Source organism: Lissotriton helveticus, chromosome 3_2 (genome assembly GCF_964261635.1).
Source record: "Lissotriton helveticus chromosome 3_2, aLisHel1.1, whole genome shotgun sequence".
In the NCBI taxonomy this organism is placed as follows: domain Eukaryota; kingdom Metazoa; phylum Chordata; class Amphibia; order Caudata; family Salamandridae; genus Lissotriton; species Lissotriton helveticus.
Window position 1 is genome coordinate 210,757,723 of NC_136062.1, and position 25,718 is coordinate 210,783,440.

At 49.1% G+C, this 25,718-nt stretch overlaps 1 protein-coding gene across 1 annotated transcript in view; it reads left to right on the forward strand.

Moving 5' to 3' along the window:
- The window catches only part of LOXL1 (lysyl oxidase like 1), a 262,514-nt gene that overhangs the window by 233,871 nt on the left and 2,925 nt on the right, over nucleotides 1-25,718 (forward strand). Inside the window, exons 4-6 of the mRNA XM_078685062.1 lie at nucleotides 2,067-2,223; nucleotides 18,776-18,871; nucleotides 21,230-21,345. Of these exons, the coding sequence (XP_078541188.1) occupies nucleotides 2,067-2,223; nucleotides 18,776-18,871; nucleotides 21,230-21,345 (369 nt within the window). The remainder of the gene's footprint in view (nucleotides 1-2,066; nucleotides 2,224-18,775; nucleotides 18,872-21,229; nucleotides 21,346-25,718) is intronic.

The following is a 25,718-nucleotide window of genomic DNA, read 5'->3' on the forward strand; positions in this document are numbered from 1 at the left end:
TCGCCTGAGTGGCAGAGCGAAGCGCGCGTGAGGGCAAGTAGGGGTGAACCAATGCCTGCAGGTATTGTGGGGCCGTTCCAGGTTTGATTTTGAACATGTAGCTCTGGGCTTTGAACTTAATTCTGCTCCCCACCCTGTGCCCATGAAGGTCGCGCAGCGGGCCTGAGATAGAGACAGTTCTGGGAACCTGACAGATCAGTCTGGCGGCAGAGTTCTGGACTACCTGCAGCTTGCGGGTTACCTTCTTATTTGCCCCCAAGTAGAGGATGTTGCCATAGTTCAGTCTTGAGGTGACAAGAGCTTGGACCACAGTTCTCTGGGTCGAGTTAGGCAGCATCCAGATGATCTTTATGAGCCATTTCAGTATGGTAAAACAAGTTGCAGCGATTCGGCATGCCGGCATTCAATAGCATATCTGAGGGGTCCTGAGCAAAGTTTTGGGTTCCAACACTTGCACTTTTAAAAATGAAGCACTGCCTACGACACATATACAATGTCCTAACTATGCAAATGAGACAGGGTTGCCACAAACTTGAAAAGTGCAGGAAAACATCACTCAAGTTATCCTGACAGCTGATCTCATGAACACAGTGTGCGAACACAGTGTCTGTCTCCCGTTCTCTCTGTCTCTCTCTTTCATACAAAGGCACTCACTCGGTTGAAGTGCTACTCCCAATGCATAAAACAAACCAGTGTCAGAGCCAGTCCCAGGTAATGCATACAGCAAAACAGGGAATCTCTAAATGATGAGAGTGCCTCCTAACTAAGGTCATCTGCCGACTGCTGACATCCAAGTCTGTATGATTTGGATTTGGACATTTGCTGTTGTAGTATTGTGTTATTTCCTAGTGGGAAGTGAGTCTGCTTGGAAACTGCAAGTTTGAGCTGTTTAACCAGCAGCTTAACTGCTCTGTTAACATCCCCAATCATATTTTTTTTTACCATCAATAGTAGTACTACAGCATCAATTTGTAACAGGCTCATGAAGATGTGATGTGCAGAATGTGCATACCGTTGTGTGTTGCTTACTCAAGTATCACAATATTTATTGATTTTTATCTTTTTAACACACTTGCAAAAGCTGTTCCAGAGTAGCGCCTCAGCCTATATAAAAAGTGAAATAAATGATCATCTTTAGTAAGCAATTCTGTTTGCGAGTAGTGTGAGCTGGCGGTGGTGATTTGTTTAGATTGATCATTGCTGGTCTTTTGCGTTACTTTACTGAAACGTGTTCCCATCTTTGGAGTCTCTTCATTGCATGAGTGTTGTTGACTTCTAGACTAGAAGCACCCCTTGCAGTGATCAGTGGCATTAACTTTGTTTCCTTTCCACTTCTCAAAGATCCAGGAAGTAGGAGTGCAGCGCACCCTCACAAAGTGACCAGTGATTTGCCACTCTGTGAATGTATGGTGGCCCAACGGTGGCGTATCATTTTTCACAGGTTGTGCTGCATTAGTGACACTTGTTCTGCAGTGTGGCATCTCACACACAACATGGGGAATTCCCCTATGTCCTTCACACATGTACCCCCAGCCCCTTTTATGCGAATGTCACTTCTTGCTTTTGCCATCAAATTGTGCCTTATTAGTCCCTCAAATATTAAATAAGGCTCTCAGAAGTATGTTAGTTGCAACAATAAGGCCTTTCATTTGCACTTCCTGGCTGTCTAGTATAGGCACGAGGAAAAATTGATATAAAGCAAAATGTAGCACTTTGTCTCACCTGGACTGTTGTACTGTTGTATCATCCGAGGAAGAGGGTGGGGAAGATATTTGCCCCACTTTTCTTACTGGAATTTTTCCGTGGAAAATTGAATAATTTGGAGTTATTACACCTTCTGCACTACTCCTTTTGCTCTAGACAAATCAAAGCAGAGGAAAATAAGAGTTGTAGCTGGAGTTACAATGGAAGGGCACTACTCTTAGAGGAAGGCTAATGATTGAAATTGTATGGAGTGTAAAATCTTATAGGAGAGGTGTGGAAAAGCACCATAATGAGTAGTGAAGTGCTAATTCATTTTTTAAGCTGCTGTCTTGGATGTTTTCTTCTGCTGTTCCATCTTCTAGGCACTATCACAGCATGGATGAGTTTAGCCACTACGACCTGCTTGATGCAACAACGGGGAGGAAGGTCGCTGAAGGACATAAGGCCAGTTTCTGCCTAGAGGATACGACCTGTGACTTTGGAAACATGAAACGTTATGCCTGCACATCACACACCCAGGTGAGTGTCTTTCAAGTTATATAGCCTAGAAAGAGATCTGCATGTCACACACTAAGGTATGAGGCTCCTCCTCTTGCTGATTTATTGCCCAGGCAAATGGTATTTGTTAGACCTGGCACCTTGGCGTGAGTCTCCCTTCCAATTTTTGCTGATGTGCCTCAGATGTTTTGCTGGTGTTCGATGCTCAGGGCACTGCGCCACGGCCAACCCGTGCCGCAGTGCAAGTGCTCCCAATGTAAAGTGTATGTGTAATTGATTTCCACGATTGGTTTATTTGGTTTACTGTCAGTCCCCAGCGAAGTGCACGAGGAGTGCCGGGGCTTGTAGACACAAATGCTGCTAGTGAGCCTGCAGCGCTGGTTGCGCCACCCACAGAAGCGGCCTCGTAAGATATGACTCGGGTCCGCCATTGCAGACCCCAAGTACAGTCCCGCACTGTCACGCTGACTGCGCAAGTGCCCACACTTGCCAGTCCCTGAACCTTCCCTAACCTCCATATCAGTCGCCCCTATGGTAGGCCTACGGGCAGGGTGCATTGAAGCGTAATGTAGGACAAGCCTAGAGTGTGGCATGTCCTCATAGTGAATTACCGCCCTTTTCGTTCTTCACTATGGAAGGGCTACCGGTTCTCTTAGGCCAAGATGAGCTGTCGGTACTATTACACACTATAGTCCCGGCAGGCTCAGGGAACACTGTAGCATGTCGAGTTTAGTATGCCTGAACTCAGAATAATAATATACTTCCTTTAGTAAGGTTTATTTTAATATCCTGGGTTTGCAAATGCTACTTTTAGAAAGATAGCCTTTGTGCGCCTAACCATTTAGCCCGCCTCTGCCAGGATGTGTATCGGTTGTCTGGGGTTGTGTGAGTGACAGGGCTGGGAGATTCCCGGGGACAGTGGGAACCCCCAGGTGGTGAATAGGGTGCTTACACCAGGATGGGTGGGCGGAGTAGTCCTTGACTCTGAGTAGGGTTGTGCTCCACCACCACAATGCTGGCTCCACCTCCTGCGGAGCGTCTGATGTCTCTGCCCTGCACTCTGAAAGAAGACGGCAGCTTCCTGTAAACAGAGTACTCCAAAACCGGGCTGAACTAGGCTCAGGCCCCCTGGCCTGCAAAGACAAAAGAATCGCAGTATAAATATAGGAGCTCCGCTCCTTACAAATCAGATCCAGTTTTGACCACGACGAACCTCTGCCTGACTAGAAGGACCAAGAGAAGCTGAAGGACGTAAACCGGTCTGAATCCTGTAAGACTGGCCTGCAGTGGTGCCTTGCTGAGAACGGAGAGGAAAGGACCAGAAAGGACTTTGTAGACTTGTGCCTGAAACGATCTCCAAGGGCTTGATCGAGAGCTTGCCCCCGTGAACGGAACCCCAGGACCATTGGGTTCTATCTGCTTTTGCCCGTCTGCTGTTGGGCCTTAGTTCTTATTCGCTCGCCGAAGTTGTGACTCGGGTGCCTTCGCCCCCTCCCAGGTCGTGACAGCTCGGAGCCTGGTCGCCCCGCCATAGAGAGCCCGCTCATTCCTGAGTCGCTCTCCACTTCAGTGCCGGGCCGCCCGCTCTCCTGTCACCTCGCCGCTAACGGAGCGCGTTGTGCACCTCTCATCTTCTCCCGCCGGAATCTGCACGGAGCGCATCCCATAGCCTCGGACGGTCCGTACGTCGTAACGTACCCGACTGTCTCGCTTTGCCCTCCTGCATGCCAAGACCCGTGCCGCACCTCAAGAAAGGCCTCCCCGTACAGTGGTACCGGAAGCCTGGTGTTGCACCCGTCTGCCATAGAACGTGACGCCCCTCACAGATCCACGAGTATGACCCGGTATGCTAAGAAGTAGTACGTCCCGCAGGCCTGAACGGCGCCTCGCCACGTGAGCTGCATCGACCCCGGATCGACACAACCCTCCACAGTCCTGCTCCTCCACCTCGCACCTCGAGGGGGACCTGAGCCAGAGAGATCCTCTGGAGAACCGTTGGCCTCGTCCGGAGTCCGCCCTCACCAGCCGCGCCTGAAACGCCTCGGACTTCCACAAGCAAGGTACACGTGAACTCCGTCCCGAGTTCATATCGGATCCAGGGTCCGCAACGTTCTTATTTCCCTGTCATCGTACCTTGCTGAACAACGAACATTCAAAGACTAAATCTTGCCTATCATAATCTGGTGGCCTCGAATCGCTAAACGTTACATGGTCTTGTGATAATCCTGCTTGAATCTATCTTTTATATAAAGTATACGTATTTTTGATACAACTACACGACTGGTGTCCATTTGTGGTGGGTCAGTGGGTTTACTGTGTGTGATCATAAATGCTTAACTTACTATCGCCCTGAGGATTAGCCTTGTCTGCTCGCGCCACACTACCTAGAGGGTGAGCAGGGGTTATTCGAAGGAGTAATTCCCTTGCCCTGACGTGGAGCTGAGGGTCCCTGCTTGTCACAAGTGCCTACCTGTGCCAACCAGAGACCTCCGGTTCCAACATTGGTACCAGCGGTGAGGATTTCGGATTTGCATTTATGATTTATATACAGTCAATTACTGATCACCACGTAGTGAGAGCAGACCAAATAACGAGCCACAGATTACGTCCTTGCCGAGAGATCTCCAATCTCTAAACCATGCCTGGTTCACTCCCCGTGAGAGGACCCTCTGTTATCTCTGGAATCGACGAAGTTGACTGGGAAGGGCTTGAGCAGATGAAGCTTGATAAGTTGAAAGCCCTGTGCGAGAAGTTACGAGTCTCCCAAGCGGGCTGCAAAACCAGAACCCAGCGCATCAAGGCACTAACAGCTTGGAAAGAGTCGAGAGAGCCAGAAAATCGGGTGGTAGTGGATCCACCGGATAGCCTTATCGAAGTACCGGGAGGCCTGTCGTCAGAAGAGCTGGCAGACAGGGCCGCAACCAGAGCGCATGAAGTAGAGATGGCCAGATTGAAAGGACAGATGGCAATGGAAGAGAAACGGCTCCAGCTGGAGCATGAGATACGCCTAAAAGAATTGGAGCTGAAAGCAAAGAGCTTGGACGCAGCTTCTGCTGGCAGCACAACGCCAGCCCAGGTAGAGTCAAGGGTCTAGGTACCGAAGGATGTGGGGAAGGAGTATTTTAAGGGGGATGACATAGGGCAGTGGTTCCGGGCCTACGAGGTAGCCATGTCCTCCCACCGGGTCCCTGAGAAAGATTAGGGAGCGGGGTTGTGGGGACGGTTCCTGACCGAGGGGCGGGATACCCTGCTAGATCTTCCTTCTGAAGAGTCCAACTCCTACCCACACATGAAAGATGCCCTGATGAATCGATTTAGGTTAACTCCTGAAATGTACCGACAGCGGTTTAGGAAGTGTGTGAAGATTCAAGGGGGTACGTATGTGGAGTATGTGACCTTTTTCTGCAGAGCGCTGGATGGTTGGGTGAAGGGCAGTAAAGTAACTGGTTTTCAAGGGCTACTTGATTTAATGGCATGGGAGCACTTGTCGGATAATTGTTTTCCTGAGTTACGCCAGCACCTGATCGATAGCAAGCTGTCCAACCCGAGGAAGCTTGCCGAGGAAGCGGACCGCTGGCTCAGCACCAGGGTCCACAAAGGTCTAGTGGGAGACTCAGCCAAAGGTGGGCAGGGTCCCCAGCAGAAGAGTGGGGGGGACAGGGGAAAACGGAAAGGGTTCCACAAAGGCCCCCAAAGTAATCCCCAAGGGAACCAAGGGAAAGGTTCTCAGCCTCCTCCACCCCCGAAATCAACCGGGGCCCCGACAGGTAAACCTGTTCAAAGAGGGCCCATCACCTGTTTTAGGTGTGGCGACCTGGGTCACGTTGCCTCTGACCCTAAGTGTCGCCTGTTTGCAAAGCCCGCACCCACTGGTGCTCTGCCCCGGCAACTAGCTAATGTTAATTTTGGGGAGGAAGTAGCCGTCCAAATGGGTGGGGATCCCGTTCAGATGACCCTAGTCTCGCTAGGAGACAGTGGGATGGTCCCCGAAAACTACCTACCCAATAACACTAAGAAATATGCGCAGATAGTGACCATCAACGGTAAGAAGGCGGAGGCTCTTCGAGATACAGGAGCCAGTGTGACTGCAGTGAGGCAGCACCTGGTGTCTCATGAGCAGGTAGTACCGCACGCCTACTGTAGGGTTGTCAATGCTGACAATTCTGAGAGCCAATGTCCGATGGCTCAGGTTCCCTTTGAGTGGGGGGGGGTCTCTGGTACTCTGCAAGTCGCTGTGAGGACCTCCATACCAGTAGATTGTCTGCTAGGAAACGATTTGGAGAACTCCCTTGGGGAAAGGTGGAGAAAACGACTCATCTGCGGATGGTGGGTCTACCCGACTGGGCGTGCGTGACCACACGGTCCATGGCAGCCAGTAGGGGTGTTGAAGAAATCCTGGAGCCTGAAGGAGAGGCCCAGGAACCGGCCTTAGAGAGAAGGCGCAGGGGGCGCGGACAGCCGGCCCCCGAAGTTCCCATGGCCCAGGAGGAAGCAGACCTCGAGGGGGATGCCCTGGAGCCTACCGGGGAACAGATCGCCAAACTGGGAGACCTGCCTGAGCTGACCCATTGGCAGCAGGAAGGGGGTCCCTCCAGGGAGGAATTCTGCAAGGAGCAGAGAGAGTGCCCTTCTCTCGTGGGAATGCGGCAGCAGGCTGCAGACCAGGCCAATGGTGTTCAGTCCGGGAAACACTTGGTCTACTGGGAGAACGATCTCCTGTATTCAGAACCTAAGGCTGCTGAACCTGGGTCAGCCCGTGTGCTGGTGGTACCTCAGAAGTTCAGAGCCTTCCTACTGGGTTTGGCTCACGATGTGCCGTTAGCAGGACATCTGGGGATGGACAAGACCTATGACAGGCTTGTCACCCACTTTTACTGGCCCCAGATGCACAGGAGCTCAGATGCTAACTGTAGGACATGCCCGACTTGCCAAGCCAGTGGTAAGTGTGGAGGGAAGAACAAGGCTCCCCTCCAACCATTCCCCGTCGTCAGTACCCCATTCCAACGAGTGGGAATTGACATTGAGGGGCCTCTGGACCCCAAGACAGCCATGGGCAACAGGTTCATCCTGGTCTTGGTGGACCATGCCACCCGGTACCCTGAAGCCATCCCTCTGAGGACAGTTACGGCCCACGTGCTGGGAATAGCGCTGATGGGAATTTTCTCTCGAGTAGGATTCCCTCTGGAGGTGGTGTCTGACAGAGGTACCAATTTCATATCGAAATATATGAAATCCCTTCGGCAAGAATGTAGTGTAACGTACAAGTTCACCACCCCTTACCATCCCCAAGGAAACGGGTTGGTTGAAAGATTCAACCGAACCTTGAAAGGCATGATCATGGGCCTAGAAGGACCAATGAGGCGTAAGTGGGACGTCCTCTTGCCATGCCTACTGTTTGCGTACCGAGAGGTGCCACAGAAGTCGCTTGGGTTCAGTCCCTTCGAGCTTCTGTACGGTCACCCGGTCCGAGGACATCTGAGTCTGGTTCGGGAAGGCTGGGAGCAATCTCTCAGGAAACCTCCCCAGAATGTATATAGCTACATGCTGGCCTTCCGAAACCAGACCAGGCGACTCAGGAAACTTGCTAAGGCAAACCTGGAAGCCAGCCAGGAGGAGATGAAGCGGCGGTACGACCAGAATGCGACTCTGGTGGAGCTTCAACCTGAACAAAAGGTGTGGGTCTTGGCCCCAGTGGAGCCCTGTGCACTTCAGGATAAGTGGACGGGTCCATTTGAGGTTGTGGAGCGCAAGAGTCCTGTCACCTACCTGGTGAACTTGCAAACTCCCAGGAACCCTTTGAGGGTCCTACATGTTAACCGCCTTAAGCCCCACTTGGAGAGGTCCGAAGTGGGCATGCTGTTGGCAACCGATGATGGAATGGAGGAGGAGACCGAGCCTCTTCCGGACCTCTTGGTGGCCTCCGCGGATGGTGCCACAGAAGTCGCTTGGGTTCAGTCCCTTCGAGCTTCTGTACGGTCACCCGGTCCGAGGACCTCTGAGTCTGGTTCGGGAAGGCTGGGAGCAATCTCCCAGGAAACCTCCCCAGAATGTATATAGCTACATGCTGGCCTTCCGAAACCAGACCAGGCGACTCAGGAAACTTGCTAAGGCAAACCTGGAAGCCAGCCAGGAGGAGATGAAGCGGTGGTACGACCAGAATGCCACTCTGGTGGAGCTTCAACCTGGACAAAAGGTGTGGGTCTTGGCCCCAGTGGAGCCCTGTGCACTTCAGGCTAAGTGGACGGGTCCATTTGAGGTTGTGGAGCGCAAGAGTCCTGTCACCTACCTGGTGAACTTGCAAACTCCCAGGAACCCTTTGAGGGTCCTACATGTTAACCGCCTTAAGTCCCACTTGGAGAGGTCCGAAGTGGGCATGCTGTTGGCAACCGATGATGGAATGGAGGAGGAGACCGAGCCTCTTCCGGACCTCTTGGTGGCCTCCGAGCGAGACGGGTCAGCGGATGGAGTTAACCTCTCACCCTCCCTGACCCCTGAGCAGCAGAGTGATTGCCGCCAGCTGCTGGGGCAATTCTCTGACTTGTTCTCCCTGGTTCCGGGTGTCACAGATTGGTGCGTCCATGATGTGGACACGGTAGACAGCTTGCCGGTGAAGGACAAGGCTTGCCGTGTGACTGACAGGGTACGAGCCTGCATCAAAGAGGAAGTCTCGAAGATGTTTGCTCTTGGGGTGATTGAGTCCTCCAGCAGTCCTTGGCCCATCCCAGTGGTCTTGGTCCCGAAGGCTGCGACGCCGGGAGCCACACCCGAACTACGGTTCTGTGTGGACTATCGAGGACTCAATTCGGTCACGAAGACTGACGCGCACCCCATCCCCAGAGCTGATGAGCTCATCGATCGGTTGAGGGCTGCCCGGTACCTCAGTACGTTTGACTTAACGTCTGGGTACTGGCAGATCGCCCTAACTGACGGGGCCAAGGAGAGGTCAGCGTTTTCAACCCCAGATGGGCACTACCAATTCCGGGTTATGCCCTTCGGGATGAAAAACGCACCTGCCACCTTCCAGAGGTTGGTCAACCAGGTGTTGGTTGGACTGGACGCGTTCAGTGCCGCCTACCTGGACGACATTGCAGTGTTCAGCAGTACGTGGGAAGAACACTTGCGACACCTGTGGGAAGTGTTGGCGGCTCTGCGCAAGGTAGGCCTCACGATCAAGGCAACCAAGTGTCAGATCGGGCAAGGTTCAGTGGTGTATTTGGGACACCAAGTTGGGAGCGGCCAGGTGGCGCCCCTTCAAACCAAAATTCAAACCATCCTGGCTTGGGAAGCCCCCAAGACCCAAACGGAGGTGAGGGCCTTCCTCGGACTCACCGGGTATTACAGGAGGTTCGTCAAGGGATACGGCACCATCGTTGCCCCCTTGACCGAGCTGACTTCGAAGAAGCAGCCCCGGAAAGTGATCTTGACTGACGCCTGTCAGGTAGCATTCGACATCCTGAAAACGGCCATGTGCACGGCGCCCGTGCTCCTGGCTCCTGATTTCTCCAAAGAGTTCTTAGTGCAGACAGACGCTTCAGAGCATGGGATTGGGGCTGTCCTCTCACAGACGACTGAGGAGGGCTGGGATCACCCTGTGGCCTTCATCAGTCGGAGGTTACTTCCACGGGAACAGAAGTGGAGTGCGATTGAGCGAGAAGCTTTTGCTGTGGTCTGGGCCCTTAAGAAGCTAAGACCCTACTTGTTTGGGTCTCACTTCCGAGTTCAGACGGACCACAGGCCCCTAAGATGGTTGATGCAAATGAGGGGTGAGAACCCGAAACTGTTGAGGTGGTCCATTTCTCTACAGAATATGGACTTTACGGTGGAACACCGCCCTGGCATAGACCACGCCAATGCTGACGGTCTGTCAAGGTTTTTCCGCCTTAGTGATGAGGACCTCCCTGGGCAAGGGTAGTTCTCCCCACATTTCAGCTGGAGGGGACACGTGTTAGACCTGGCACCTTGGCGTGAGTCTCCCTTCCACTTTTTGCTGATGTGCCTCAGATGTTTTGCTGGTGTTCGATGCTCAGGGCACTGCGCCAAAGCCAACCCGTGCCGCAGTGCAAGTGCTCCCAATGTAAAGTGTATGTGTAATTGATTTCCACGATTGGTCTATTTGTTTGACTGTCAGTCCCCAGCAAAGTGCACGAGGAGTGCCGGGACTTGTAGACACAAATGCTGCTAGTGGGCCTGCACCGCTGGTTGCGGCACCCACAGAAGCGGCCTCGTAAGATATGACTCGGGTCCGCCATTGCAGACCCCGCGTACAGTCCCGCACTGTCACGCTGACTGCGCAAGTGCCCACACTTGCCAGTCCCTGAACCTTCCCTAACCTCCATATCAGTCGCCCCTATGGTAGGCCTACGGGCAGGGTGCATTGAAGCGTAAGGTAGGACAAGCCTAGAGTGTGGCATGTCCTCATAGTGAATTACCGCCCTTTTCGTTCTTCACTATGGAAGGGCTACCGGTTCTCTTAGGCCAAGATGAGCTGTCGGAACTATTACACGCTATAGTCCCGGCAGGCTCAGGGAACACGGTAGCATGTCGAGTTTAGTATGCCTGAACTGAGAATAATAAAATACTTCCTTTAGTAAGGTTTATTTTAATATCCTGGGTTTGCAAATGCTACTTTTAGAAAGATAGCCTTTGCGCGCCTGACCATTTAGCCCGCCTCTGCCAGGATGTGTATCGGTTGTCTGGGGTTGTGTGAGTGACAGGGCTGGGAGATTCCCAGGGTCAGTTGGAACCCCCAGGTGGTGAATAGGGTGCTTACACCAGGATGGGTGGGCGGAGTAGTCCTTGACTCTGAGTAGGGTTGTGCTCCACTACCACAATGCTGGCTCCACCTCCTGCGGAGCGTCTGATGTCTCTGCCCTGCACTCTGAAAGAAGACGGCAGCTTCCTGTAAACAAAGTACTCCAAAACCGGGCTGAACTAGGCTCAGGCCCCCTGGCCTGCAAAGACAAAAGAATCGCAGTATAAATATAGGAGCTCCGCTCCTTTCAAATCAGATCCAGTTTTGACCACGACGAACCTCTGCCTGACTAGAAGGACCAAGAGAAGCTGAAGGACGGAAACCGGTCTGAATCCTGTAAGACTGGCCTGCAGTGGTGCCTTGCTGAGAACGGAGAGGAAAGGACCAGAAAGGACTTTGTAGACTTGTGCCTGAAACGATCTCCGAGGGCTTGATCGAGAGCTTGCCCCCTGAACGGAACCCCAGGATCATTGGGTTCTATCTGCTTGTGCCCGTCTGCTGTTGGGCCTTAGGTCTTATTCCTTCGCCGGAGTTATGACTCGGGTGCCTTCGCCCCCTCCCAGGTCGTGACAGCTCAGAGCCTGGTCGCCCCGCCGTAGAGAGCCCGCTCATTCCTGAGTCGCTCTCTACTTCAGTGCCGGGACGCCCGCTCTCCTGTCACCTCGCCGCTAACGGAGTGCATTGTGCACCTCTCATCTTCTACCGCCGGATACTGCACGGAGCGCATCCCATAGCCTCGGACGGTCCGTACGTCGTAACGTACCCGACTGTCTCGCTTTGCCCTCCTGCATACCAAGACCCGTGCCGCACCTCAAGAAAGGCCTCCCCGTACAGTGGTACCGGAAGCCTGGTGTTGCACCCGTCTGCCATAGAACGTGACGCCCCTCACAGATCCACGAGTACGACCCGGCGTGCTAAGAAGTAGTATGTCCCGCAGGCCTGAACGGCGCCTCGACCCGTGAGCTGCATCGACCCCGGATCGCCACAACCCTCCACAGTCCTGCTCCCCCACCTCGCACCTCGAGGGGGACCTGAGCCGGAGAGATCCTCTGGAGAACCGTTGGCCTCGTCCGGAGTCCGCCCTCACCAGCCGCGCCTGAAACGCCTCGGACTTCCACAAGCAAGGTACACGTGAACTCCGTCCCGAGTTCATATCGGATCCAGGGTCCGCAACGTTCTTATTTCCCTGTCATCGTACCTTGCTGAACAACGAACATTCAAAGACTAAATCTTGCCTATCATAATCTGGTGGCCTCGAATCGCTAAACGTTACATGGTCTTGTGATAATCCTGCTTGATTCTATCTTTTATATAAAGTATACGTATTTTTGATACAACTACAAGACTGGTGTCCATTTGTGGTGGGTCAGTGGGTTTACTGTGTGTGATCATAAATGCTTAACTTACTATCGCCCTGAGGATTAGCCTTGTCTGCTCGCGCCACACTACCTAGAGGGTGAGCAGGGGTTATTCGAAGGAGTAGTTCCCTTGCCCTGACGTGGAGCTGAGGGTCCCTGCTTGTCACAAGTGCCTACCTGTGCCAACCAGAGACCTCCGGTTCCAACAGTATTCACATAATATATTTAGGGGCACATGCCTCAAGGTAGGCTTTTGCGATTCCCTAATTGCGATTATTAAGGAATTGCAATTAAATATTCGCAAAAGCCTATGCATTTAGAAATTGCACAAAAAAAATAGTGATTCCTAAACATTCGTTAATTGTGACTCGCAATTTGATACTCGCAATTAAGGAATTCCCAATCATTCCTAGGGGCCTACTGGCCCATAGGAATGAATGGGAATAGCATCCACAATTTGCGAGTACCCAATAGGTACTCACAAAGTGCGCATGCAATTTCAAGGGTACAAGGGTGCCGCAAGGACACCCTGTTGCACCCCTGAAATTGATATGTTCACCCATGGTGTGCTCACACATGCCACAAGGGCATGTGTGTGTGTAATCTGGAATTTTAAAAAGTTTTTTTGAAATACCATCAGGTTAAAATAATCAGTATTTAGCTGACCCTAATAGCGAAATCGCTATTTTAAAGTCCATCTTGCATTGATTTAAGGCATCGCAATTTGCAATTCCTTAAATGCAATCACAATTGAAAATGTGAATCTGCCTTTTTGCGACCAGTTTTTGCTTTGATGCGTGTGGCCCTTAGTATTGTAGTGCTTTGGCCATTGCACCTACAGAAAGAGCATGCATATTACACTTCCAAACAGGACACCTACACATCACATTTGGGTTAAGATCCTGAAGAGGAGAAGCATGCCATGCTTCAAGTTCATGGTGCTGATGCAAATGTCATCCCCGTTAAGGAATTGTTCAATTTCCTGGTAATAGGTACACACATTTCACCCCCTGTTGGAAAGGAGAAGTCCTGTGCATGGTAATGGGTGTGTACCCATGTTCTGAGTGCCCAACTGTAATGTTGTTTGAGACCCTCTTGCCGTTTTTTAGTCATATGCAATCACAGATCACCTGTGTATCCCATCACATAGGCCTCTCTCACAGATTGCGGTCTTGTTGGACTGGGAGGGGTGCCCAAATCGCTACCCTCATAATGGTGAGAGGCTACTGCCTTCACCTACGTGCTATACATTTGAGATGTAGTGCTGTGTAGTGTATGCACAGTAGAAGCATGTGCTGGGTGTATGTGTGCTTGTAAGAAGTGCAATACATGAATGGTGAAGTGTTATGCAGCGCACACATGGTAATTGTGTGTGCTGGCAGTGTGTGTGTGTTTGCAAATAGCACATCCTGGGACAATACAGAAAGGGTACAGCACTTAGCAGTGCACACTGAATTAATGGCTAGGCTGAATTTATGTGTGCCTTGGGTGGCACAATACATCGAGGTGACTGAACTTGAAAGTATGTGTGCTGTGTGTTGACGTTGAGTGCAAGTATACTTGCAATGGTACATTACATAGAGTAAAGCAAATACAAAGAGATGATGGACGGAGCGCTGAAACTTTTCAGACACTCACCTCCAGTCACAGATCTGGGTTGAATCCATCATTGTTCATTAGCTCCCTTCGCCATCCAGTACAGACACAGCTTTATGCAAATCAGTCTTGACCCTGACCTCATGTGGACAGTCCAGCCTAAATTGCCAAGCCATGTTCTCCCTGGACCAGAAACAAGCATCCTGGGACCGGTTTCAGGCTAACAGCCCTCATCTACCAGGCTAGCTTGAATCCAGAGGCTAAGTGAGCAAGGGACCCATGTCTGGCATACCCTGACAACGTAGGGCAAACAAAACAAACACAAAGAGATGATGGACAGAGCGCTGAAACTATTCAGATACTCACCCCCAGTCATAGATCTGGGTTGAAACCATCATCGCTCTTTAGCTCACTTCGCCACCCCAGTTCAGACATAGCTATATGCAAATCAGTCTTGACCCTGTACCCCATGGGAACAGTCTAGTCTCTATTGCCAAGCCATGTCTTCCCTGGACTAGAAACAAGCATCCGGGGACCGGTTTCGGGCTAACAGCCCTCATCAGCCAGTCTAGCTTGAATCCAGTGGCAAAGTGAGCAAGGGACCCATTTCTGAGGATACCCTGTCTACTTAGGGCGAACAATGCAAACACAAAGAGCTGATGGACAGAGAGCTGAAACTCCTTGTGCTTGCTATGTTCGCCCTAAGTGTTGGCAGGGTATGCCTAGAGGTGTGTCCCTTGCTCACTTTGTCACTGGATTCAAGCTAGCCTGGCTACAGCAGCAGAGAAAACTGCACTAGACACGGAGATCACCAGGGTTAGATGGTTTCCCCATGGAGTATTACGCAACCTTCTCCCCCCAGTTTGTCCCCCACCTTGTGGAGGTGTTGGCAAAAGTGCTAGAAAAAAGTGAGCTCCCGGATTCCCTAAGGGAGTCAGTCTTAGTTACATTCGCGAAACCAAACCGAGACCCACAACAGCTGGCCTCATATCGTCCCATCACATTGCTATCCGCTGACTGTAAGATATTAGAGAAGATATTGGCGGACCGCTTTACACAATCCATCCAGACCAATGTGGATGTGTTCCAGGGAGAAACACTTCCCAAAATTTACGCCGATTCTTCCATGTGCAGGATCAGGTGAGGGCCGTGTTCCCGAGAGCAGCCTGTCTCCTTTTAGATCTCGAGAAGGCCTTCGATACTCTTATGTGGCCATACCTATTTACGGTCCTGCAACGGACAGGGATAGGTCCGACTCTCCTAGCATATACCCGTCTCATATACACTAAACGTACATCGCGCATACGCATGGGATGATACATATCATCCGTGTTTCAGGTGGTGCGAGGCACGAGGCAGGGCTGTCCATTCTCACCCCTGCTGTTTGTCCTAGCGGTAGAGTCCCTTGAATATGATTACGTCGGGGTGGATTGGGGCATCCCCATAGCGGGCATCACACATAGTGTCTCCATGTATGCGGATGACTTTTAATATATGTACGGGACATCACTGTGGATCTGATGTCCATATGGACGACAGTTGAAGAATTTGCAGAGGCATCCGGGCTCAGAGTGAATTGGGAATACCCATTGCTTCCAGTCCTTGCCCTTCGGGACGTTCGGATAGGGGAAGAGAGCATAGCCCCGATACCTCGAGGTTCGTTTGTATCACTCCCCATCTGATTTATTCGAAGGCAATTGCCATAGAGCGCTGGCTGGGATTAGATCGGCATTGGGATTTTGGAAGAACCTTCCTTTGGCCCCAAAGGACGCCTGGCCCTAGAAAAGAGGATCATAGTTCCACGTCTCTAGTATCTATTTACAAATGTACCTGTAATCCCACCATAAGCTTTTTTCAAGGACTTAGACTCGCTACTCATCTTGCTAATCTGGGGGACAAGTAGACATAGAATACCGCTGGCTAAGTTACAACTGCCCACCACCCAGGGAGGGCTAGGCGCACCTTCCTTCGAGTCATACTTTATGGTGGCGCAATTGCAGTGGCTATCCTATTGGACAATGGGCAGGTACATGGGGGAGACCCACACAGAGACAGGACCCATACCCACTCCAGAACTCTGCCGCTTGCTGCTACCTGGCACTAATCCGTGATGCTCATATCCCATATAGGTGTCGGTGCCGCGTAAATGCATGCAGAGGATACATCGAATGTCCGTGGGGGTACCTTTGTACTCTCCTTGGTGGGCTGGCCCAGAAGAGAGGCGTCCTACACTACTAATGTGCTCCGCATATGGACAGAGCACTCCCTCACCGAGATAGAATCCTTCTTTGTGGACGGGCAATTACAACCGTTCCACCAGCTGGTGGAAGACTACGATCTCCTCCCCCGGACAATTTTTACTCCACAGGCAAATCATAGAAAGGTACCATTCATATCATGATTTGACGGAGGGAGAACCAGCAACACATCCGGTCCTGCACGCAGGCACATGGGGGCACATCGACACCTGGTCACTTGACTTTACAAAGCTATACTGGAGCTTCTGAACAAACCATTGGATGCGCTATGGGTAACATGGGAGGAAGAGCTAGGGCACCGTTATATGATAAGGATTGGGAGAAGGCACTCGAATATCCCAAGAAAGTTTCCTAAACGCGCGCTTTAAAAACATACAATTTTATATCTTACACAGAGCGTATCAAACGCCAGCGCATCTCCAGCGATTTTATCCATCCATTCAGTTTCTTTGCCCCCGATGTCAAACACTGGACGCAGACTTTTATCATATGTTCTGGGCCTGCCCTACAATCGGACCATATTAACATATTATTCACGAGACACTCAGGGAACTCACGGATCTTCCTAACATGAACACGTGGGAGGCCTGTGCACTTGGAATCTTCTGGAGGCGGAAACAGCACAAAGTACTACTTCACTTTGCATCGCTAGCAACACTATTCGCAAATAGAGGCATAGCTATGCACTGGTGACCTCCTGGGGGACCCCCGATAGCATCCTGGGTGGTAGCAGTGAACAAATGGGCAGCAGCGGAGGAGGAAGTGCTCAGGGAAGAGGAGATAAAGGGGATACGTAAGCACCTGTTGCAAGCCCCAATAAACTCGCAATCACAGGCCCAGACCGGCAGCATGCACATTAGTTTCCACACAACAGCAAGTACGTAACAGTGTATGACAACTCAACCACTCACACACTAGGTCAACCAGATAGACGTGGCGGCTGGGCAGGTCCCAACCTGTTGACGTTAATAATACTCACAAGAAGGATACGCAGTAGTCTCGATACCCTGTCTGACTCACATATTCCAGAATTCATGAACACCACCCCAGTTAGACTCCCCAGTTAGTAGTTTAGCACTATAAGCAGTAGTTAACGCACCAGTAATCAATGAGCAGGAGATGTATCTTCATGTGAAAAGACTTGCAAAGTTGAGCGATACCATTTCTAGCAGCAATTATACTATGTATAAGATAACTGTCAACCCAGAGACATGACCGTGGTTCCGCAGATCGAAAACACACGAACCAATGCCAATTTACATGTACTATCATGCAATGTGTTTCTCTTAAGAAAATGTTAATAAAAATACTTGAAAAAAAAATGTAGGAAGCACTGTAGGATTGAAAGTAACAATGAAAAGGAGGTGATGAAAGACCTCTTAAATATATGTGAGATTTATGATGTTATTATGCGTAACATTAGCGCACTGTGATGTATTTGAAACGTTGGCGGAGTATGAGCCTCATAGGGCAGTACTATATTAGCATGAAGGAAAACATTGGATCCTCATTTTGAAACATCATGAGGGCTTGCCTGCCTCCACACTTCCCTTCCGCCCTGGGGCTTGCTTTCTTTGTTGTGTGGTTTTTAATTTTCTTAATGTTTTTTGTGTTTGCTTTTTAGAAGGAAGGTGTGATTGGGTTTGATAGCTCTACCCTTAAGGGGATACATATACTGTATCTGTATGTTGGTGACTGCACTTTTTTCTATATATAAGTTAAAGTAAGGGATAATTGAAAAATACGTTGTCACTCTCCTTACTGAATTTTGTGTATTGCATAAATGTTAAGTAAGGACTTAAATCATTAATAGATTTATTTAATGTAATTGGGCCATTCTCCTGAGTTTGATAAGTACTGTTGTAAAACAATATATAAATGTAGCTAACGATCAGAAGATGAACATTATATAACATTAACAAATGTACTATTTAAAACGCTAACTTCACAGATGCCTTCATTTTTGTACTAATCTATGTAAGCATTTCTGTATGTAGGTTATATATCATTAACCTAGCTATAAAGCAACAGAGTGCTATACAAAGCTGGGGGTAGTGTGCTGAGTACATAAGGTTAAGATAAGGGACGCTATGCAGGTGAGAAAACAGGGCCATTGCCAGCTTGGGTGTGTCTTCCACAGGAATATTTGTGGATATGGCATCTGGTTTCCCTTGCTGATCACCATCGGTGACCTGTAGATGCATTCATGTTCTCATGTGGCTACCTCTTTAATTTGTCTGCGACTTGGCATTCATGTATTTGAAGCAATGTTTTCAGTTTTCTGTTCACTGTAGTTATCACTTAGCACTGGTGGCTTCCTGGGACACTTATGTGCCTTCTCCCCTCCCCCCTCCCTCCATGGTGCCTTGCTCTCACTCTGGCTAATTCCTTTTCAGACAGATCACACACATGACTGGAGAAAATAAAAAACGACTTCACTATATGATAGAGCTTCAAGGTCCTTGCCATACTATTCGTCTAAAACACAAGGGTGTATGAAATGTACACACTTTATCATTCTGCGTCTCCTCAGCATGCTAAGATATATTCACAGGCACAAGTTCCTAATAGGAGAAAGCCTTTCAACGTTTCATTTTCTTCTCTCTCAGGGATTGAGCCCCGGCTGCTATGACACGTACAATGCTGACATTGACTGTCAATGGATCGATATCACTGATGTCCAGCCTGGAAACTACATCTTGAAGGTACGGTAGCCGACTACGTTCTGCTGTTGGGTCCACGACAATGCGAGAATTATAATTACTACTCTTCATTCAGTTACTGATGTTGCCAGCTAGAGTCGGACTGGCCTATATGGCAACCTTGCAGTGCCAGAAGGCCTGGTCAGACAGGTTAGTGTGTTGGTCAGGCTTTTGGCTGTTTGTGAACTAGTTTTATTGTCTGGTGGACCCGTTTTTAGTGATATAGACCACAAACATTGCCTGCAACAAGTGCAAATGCTTTCAGACTTCCACACTGTACTAAACACTTATACAGAATCTCTTTACAAGTTCAAAACTGCCCAGATTTGCAAAAATGGACCACTTTTTAGCTATCTGATTCACTAATGGAGAACACTTTTGTTTTGATCCCCGGGCTTATTTTCTGTCCCAGTCCGATCCTGTTGGCAGCCATGCTCACCACATTGATGATATACATGTAGATGCAAGCTGCAATTGCAGAGTAACGTTCTCCCTGAAGCATTTGTTTGCATCTTTTTTGTTTTCAGTTGGCATTTTCATTTGACTAGTAGAATGTCCCTTTCCTTTCCGCTGGCTGTGTGTACTGCAGTGTTAACATCACATATGCTGCCACTTGGACCAGCAAAACACATTAAAACTTTTAAATGTATCTCCAACCCTCCTACAACCATCCCTAGTTTTATTCAATATTTATACAAACCCAAACTACATGTTGGATGTACTGAGAAACTAAAGCCACCTCTTTCACTCATATGCAGATGACACACATTACAATTGCCAATCAAAGAAACAGAAACATCAAAAAGTATTTAAAGCATTAGAGGCCTGGTGGACAAAAGCAGACTGATAGTATACGGATCTATGATTAAAAAAAACTTGTTTCGATCCGGCCTCATCTGCAAAAAGAAATCCATCCGCAATTTGCCCCCTTCCCATTTTAATTGGAGAAAAGGTACCTGTGCAAAAAAAGCTTAATAACTCAAAAGAGCCCTGGCCATAGATCTTATTCTAAATACCCACCTGGGATCCATACTGAAATCCACATTCTTCCAAAATACCCTACCATTCATCTAATCTGAAAATCACCCCACCTACAGTGGTCAGCGCACTAGTCAGCTTTTGTCTACACTACAACAGCACACTTTACTGTGGCCTAGATGCTTCTATTGGAATAATAACCTGGGCCACATATATAGTACACATGAAAACTGACTTGATTTTTTGTCCTATAATGGCATCACCATCAAGGCAGTGAGGAAATGAACACACTTTTTTTAAACTATCACTTCAAATGAATGTCACTCAATGAGTTGATATAATCAAGTCTGCATTGCTGTATACTATTTTAAACAGTGCTAAACTGTCCTAGGTGAAATTTTAATACTTGTGCATAAATCTGAATATTTTCTGTTATTCTTGTGACGGAAAATTAAACAATTATGCCCTCTTGCATAATTGGAGGTAATATGGGGCAAAAATCTTACTGCAGGAGCACAGGACAACAAACTAAGAATGCGTGAGTGACTGCTGGCTGCTGCTGTTTGTGTTCTGTTGCCTTTACCACTATTTTCTTAGCACAAAATGCATCCTTGCGGTCTATTTTAGATGCAAGGGTGTATTTTGTGCTAAAAAAAAGTAAATGCTGGATTGTGCTCCTCATTTATTTAAACGTAATTATGCATAATTAACTGTAATTCTGCACAATTACACTAGAGAAAATTACTACGTTATGCACACACCTAGTATTGATAATTAAATGGGTACATGTTCAATAGGGTTTGAGTAACATATGTTTTTTAGTAGAGTTTCTCATTTGTATTTGCTAGAGATTTTCAAATCACTTTGAGGTAACTAGCCTCATCTCAAATGTGACAGGACAAAGCCAAAGATCTTGCAATGTCACTTCCTCTGGCATCATGGGGGTGTCAAAGGACCCATGATGTAATTTGGTGTTATATCACGAGGTCAGTGGTCTTGTGATGTTACTACCTTCAACTACATCTAAGGTCAAACGGCAGGTAATGTCACTTGCGTTACTCCTGGCAGTCTAGTAAATCGAATTCCAGGCGTACTTCTAACCAGTTACCCTCACACATGTGCTATTGTTTTCCTGTAAAATTAATAAACACATTCATCTAATGTGATTTTCAGAAATAATTTGCTGCCATGGTAGTAACTGACCACTAAGAATAGCAGGATTACTTCCTGGTGGTGGGGGATAGATATTCTGAGATTCCCTCACTCCTCAAATGTACAGTAATTTGAAATAGAGTCATCCAGACGGGGATATACGCTGCAAAAAAAAATACATGAATTTAGGGTACAGCCATGTATTATTCTTTTTTTTCCTGTCTTTCTCAGGTGGTCGTGAACCCCAAGTACATTGTGCTTGAGTCAGATTTCACCAACAACGTGGTGCGGTGCAACATCCACTACACTGGTCGATTTGTGTCCACCACAAACTGCCGAATAGCACAGTAAGAGACTGAGCGGGTTTGATCCACTTTTTTGTTTTTGAAATGTAGGGCGTACGGTGGTTGATGTGCAGTTAGACCTGGAGGTTGGTGAGAATACATCATTGGGGATATGTTTTTGCTTTGATCCTACTATCACTTCTAATTTCCACTCCTGATTGTTGTTTTCAACTACAGCTTTCTTTAGATTTTCTTTTGTGGTCAACGGCGGGATATCAAAGAAAAGAGTGGATAGAATACAACAATCACTTAATCGCACTCTAAGAAAATTGTAATGCTGAAGGATAACTGACTACCAACAATACATCCAACTTCCAGTAGACACGCTTTTGGAAGTTAACTTATATATACCAGTGTGCAGTAGGTGACAGAATTGAGACACTTGGGTTGGATCATTGGTGTACCTGAGAGGCCTTTTTAGAAAGGGGATTTCTGGTTGGCTAAGGCTTGCGCCACAGCCAGGCAGAAACCACTACTCTAGTCAGGGCAAGGGAGTTACACCCCAAAGATAACCCCTGCTCACCCCCTTGGTAGCTTGGCACGAGCAGTCAGGCTTATCCCGGAGGCCATGTGTAAAGCGTTTGCGCACGCACATAGCAACAACATCCCAGGCACACCACAAAAGGAACTCCACACAAGGTTATATAAAAAATAGCCTTAGTATTCTCATAACACATTAGAATAGTACTCACATAATATACATGGTGCCTGCTGGCACTAGGCCATATTTACAAGGGATTATATACACCTGACAAGGCCCACTTGACCACTGTCAGAACCATCACAGAGTGAACTTAGTAAAAGTAAAGCATATAATAAACGTACAACCAGTAATCACTGGTAACCACTGTACTCAGCATCAGTTTGTAACATTAGGCACAGTAGCACATTAGGCGCCAAACACATTGTCCGCCAACCTCATCAGTCTAACATCTTATACCCTAACCTCCTAAGTATCACTCACATTAGGGGTATACTCACAGTAGGAAATTACCTCACCGACATAATCACATTCCGCACATGAGCTCATCTCCAAACGCATTTGGAGGCATGAATCACAGTAAAGCCTTACATTTCCTAACAAGAGGTAAATCACGGACCCCCTGGCCAACTGGCCTTCTCTAAGGGGCTCAAATTCCCTGTGTCCAGAATGTCAGGGCTGCTGCCTATGCAGCGGAATCCAAAAGTGCGCCATTGCGCTAGGGCCCAGGAGCGCATCTCACTCCTCTCTCAAAATATGCCCACATAGAACTGAGGCCTAAACGTTACAGCTGCCCGCTACTTGCTGGGCAGCTGTGAAACAAAGGAACACCTGGCACCTCTGTGCCTCCTGTCCCACTCAGGGACTCGGAACCAAATATGGGCCAAATTCACGGCAGCCGCCCCCGCTGGTGTGGCGCAGCTGTGGCACTTCTCCTCAAGGGGGCCCAGCACCTCTATGCTCTCTGGACCCCCCACGTGGCTCTAAACACATGCCACCATCGTTGGGGCGGCCCACTCTTTGGCGGGACCGCCCAGGCACCGACAATGTGCCTCGATCTGCCCCTCAGACTCGGGGGCCCTCAGGGGCTCTTTTGTGCACAAGAAGAAACTGCCCCTCAGCGTTGGAGCCACACGGCTCTGGAAACAGAACGTGCCCCCCCAAACCCCCACGGGGACTTCCTCAGACGATGTGGCCGCGTTGGAGCGGCCCGCTCAGTTCACAAAAAGCACCAACCCTGTGCCTCGTAGGGCACCACAACCCTTAGGATCAGCATCTACTCACCAGTGCTACTGGCAGGACTCAGCCGGTCTTAATGACTCCCTCCACGGGGGGGTGGAGGGGGGGTGTAGAAACCTCTATTCTCCCATAGCTTCTGGTGCCCGTGGGGCTCTTCTGCACTCCCGGGAGCCCCGGGCAGGCAGGCGCCATATTAACTATGCCTCTCCTCTTCACCTGGGCACCCTACTGGGACCCGGGACTTTGCGGTGGAGCCCGCAAGGCTCCGAGCACCTTCAGCTCCTCCTTGTTCTCGCCGGGACTCCCATCGGCTCATGGGAGCCCCGCTCCACAACCAAAGCATGTCTTCCGGCCCTGCCGCCGGCCCCGCCTCTGTCCCAGGCAGACATGCCTGACTTTCGGGCTTCCGGCATTGTGCGGGGTAGGCACCTGCTTTGGTTTAAATCACGTTAGGGACCACTGCCACCCTCCAAGTGGATTCTACTTTGTTTATTCATGATGCCTAGGGAGACTGGATCCACTTTTCTCTCTCTCCCCCCTTTTGTTATATTTTGGTTTAAAAAGGCACATCGAGGTGTGGTGGGCACCCGTCCTCAAGAAATAAGCACAAAGCAGCCATGAGGTGTGGGCACCCATTATTTACATATCGGAATAAGCGGGTTGGGCACTCGCCGCTTTAGTCATCACGGGGCATTCCCTCTCGCTGGGATTTCCCTCTCAGAAAGGGGCTGCCGCGCTGCGCTGCGAAGCCCTCGCTCTCTTCCTGTGTGAAAGATAAAAATGTAGTGCTCCCAGGGAGGAAGAGGTCCCAGCAAAGAGGTCTTCAGGGATGAAGGGGCAGTGCAGGGTCCAGTGAGGCAAGCCCTCCTGGCAGCCCCCCCTGGGCCCCAGCAGCAGCACGCCCCGGCAGGATTCTGGATCAGAACTGAACATTTTTCTGGGGTCATAGCCCCTATATTTATATTAGCAAATCCTTTTTATGTAGAGTACAGGGCTTGGGGGAACCAGTTCCCACTGGTTCTGGAGCACCCTTTTTACCAGGCTCCTCTTCCTCATTGTTAGGTGGGGGCTTGTCATCAGACACACCACAGAGGGGCACGAGCCAGCATTGTACAGCCTGGGCACAGTCCTATTCAGAGTCAGGGGATTACCCCTCCCACTACTCTTAGCCCAGGTGTCCCATTCAGCCTATCTGACTCACCCTGCCCCTCCTGGAGCCACCCACACCCCTCAGCTCCTGTCAATCACAACCCAGACATGCAATTCACATCGGGCAGGCAGACACATAGCACACAGAAATGCCAACTTCTAAAAGTGGCATTTCTCAACCAGTCACCATAAATCTGCGCACACCATTGCACAGCATTTATCCTCATGAGTTCATACATACTAAACTCGACCCTGCACTCCTCTCATACCAGGAATTACCATGGACACAATTATCCCCCATACATTCCTATGGGAGGGCAGGCCAACTTTACCACAGTGCTAATGTGCTCAGAGGCTTAAAGTCACCAACACCAGGTTACAGAAAAAGGCTAGGAAAATGCAAAAAGTATTGGGGTGAACCTGCCAAACAGGGCCAAGTCCCAATAACTATCATTGCCTTCTCTAACGTACCCAAGGAAATGTTTCCCCTCCCTCCTCTAACGTACCCAAGGAAATGTTTCCCCTCCCTCATCTACTGGCTGAGATGTTTCTTGTTATAAACCTGGTCATCTCTGTTGAGGTTTGCCCATATGATAGAAAGCTCTCTGCTACTCTTTCCTACTATGCACTGGCTCAGGTGTTCTTGTAGACTGGTAATCCTACTTCCACTGGTCACATTTCTTATTAGGTGTGTGATAATCCGCACATTCATCAGGTGCACAAATGAAAAGTAAGTGTGGTTTTATCTAGCCATGTCCCATTCTCAAACAATAGGATTGATAAGAAGACATCACGATCCTCACAAGCTCCAAGGACTTGTTCTGTCAAGCATCAATGTTGAAAATCAGGTGAATCTTCTAATACTAGAAGTAACGAATGTTTCAAGTTGACATCGTGAGGGTCCTTGCTTGTCACCCAGATGGTCATTTATCCCAGCTTCTAAAGTCAAACAAGAGGATGTTTTTGTGACTCCATGAAGAAGCACTACAATCCTACATTATCCAGCCTGCTGCGTTCGGATTTGTCAGATATGGGTGTTTACACTTACCTCACTTTGCTAAAGGTACCAAGTGACCTTGTAAAATTCTAGAGTAGACTTTCACAGTTTCTGCTTCATTGGTTGCAGGAGATCAAGAAGTAGACTTTCATACACATGTATGCGAAACGTTCAGCTGTGTGAACACATATGCCTGCCAATAATTAACATCACAAAAGAGCACAGAGCTTGGAGGGGAACATGCAATGTTATCTTACTCTCTTATTAAAACCCAGTGCAATGTGGCAATCTGGATCTTGTTAAGAAGAGAGTTAGCACCCTACATTAATACCTCTCACCCGGAGGAAGATAGCCTTACTTGGCCTTATTTGGCGAAAGTTGGACACTTTACAACAAGACCAATAGAATAAAATTATGTGAGGGGTTAGTTGTACGCTATCCCACTGTCCTGCATCACTCACTTCTCTGCCTCTGTAACATTTCCTGTGCACCTAAAATCATCTTCATCTG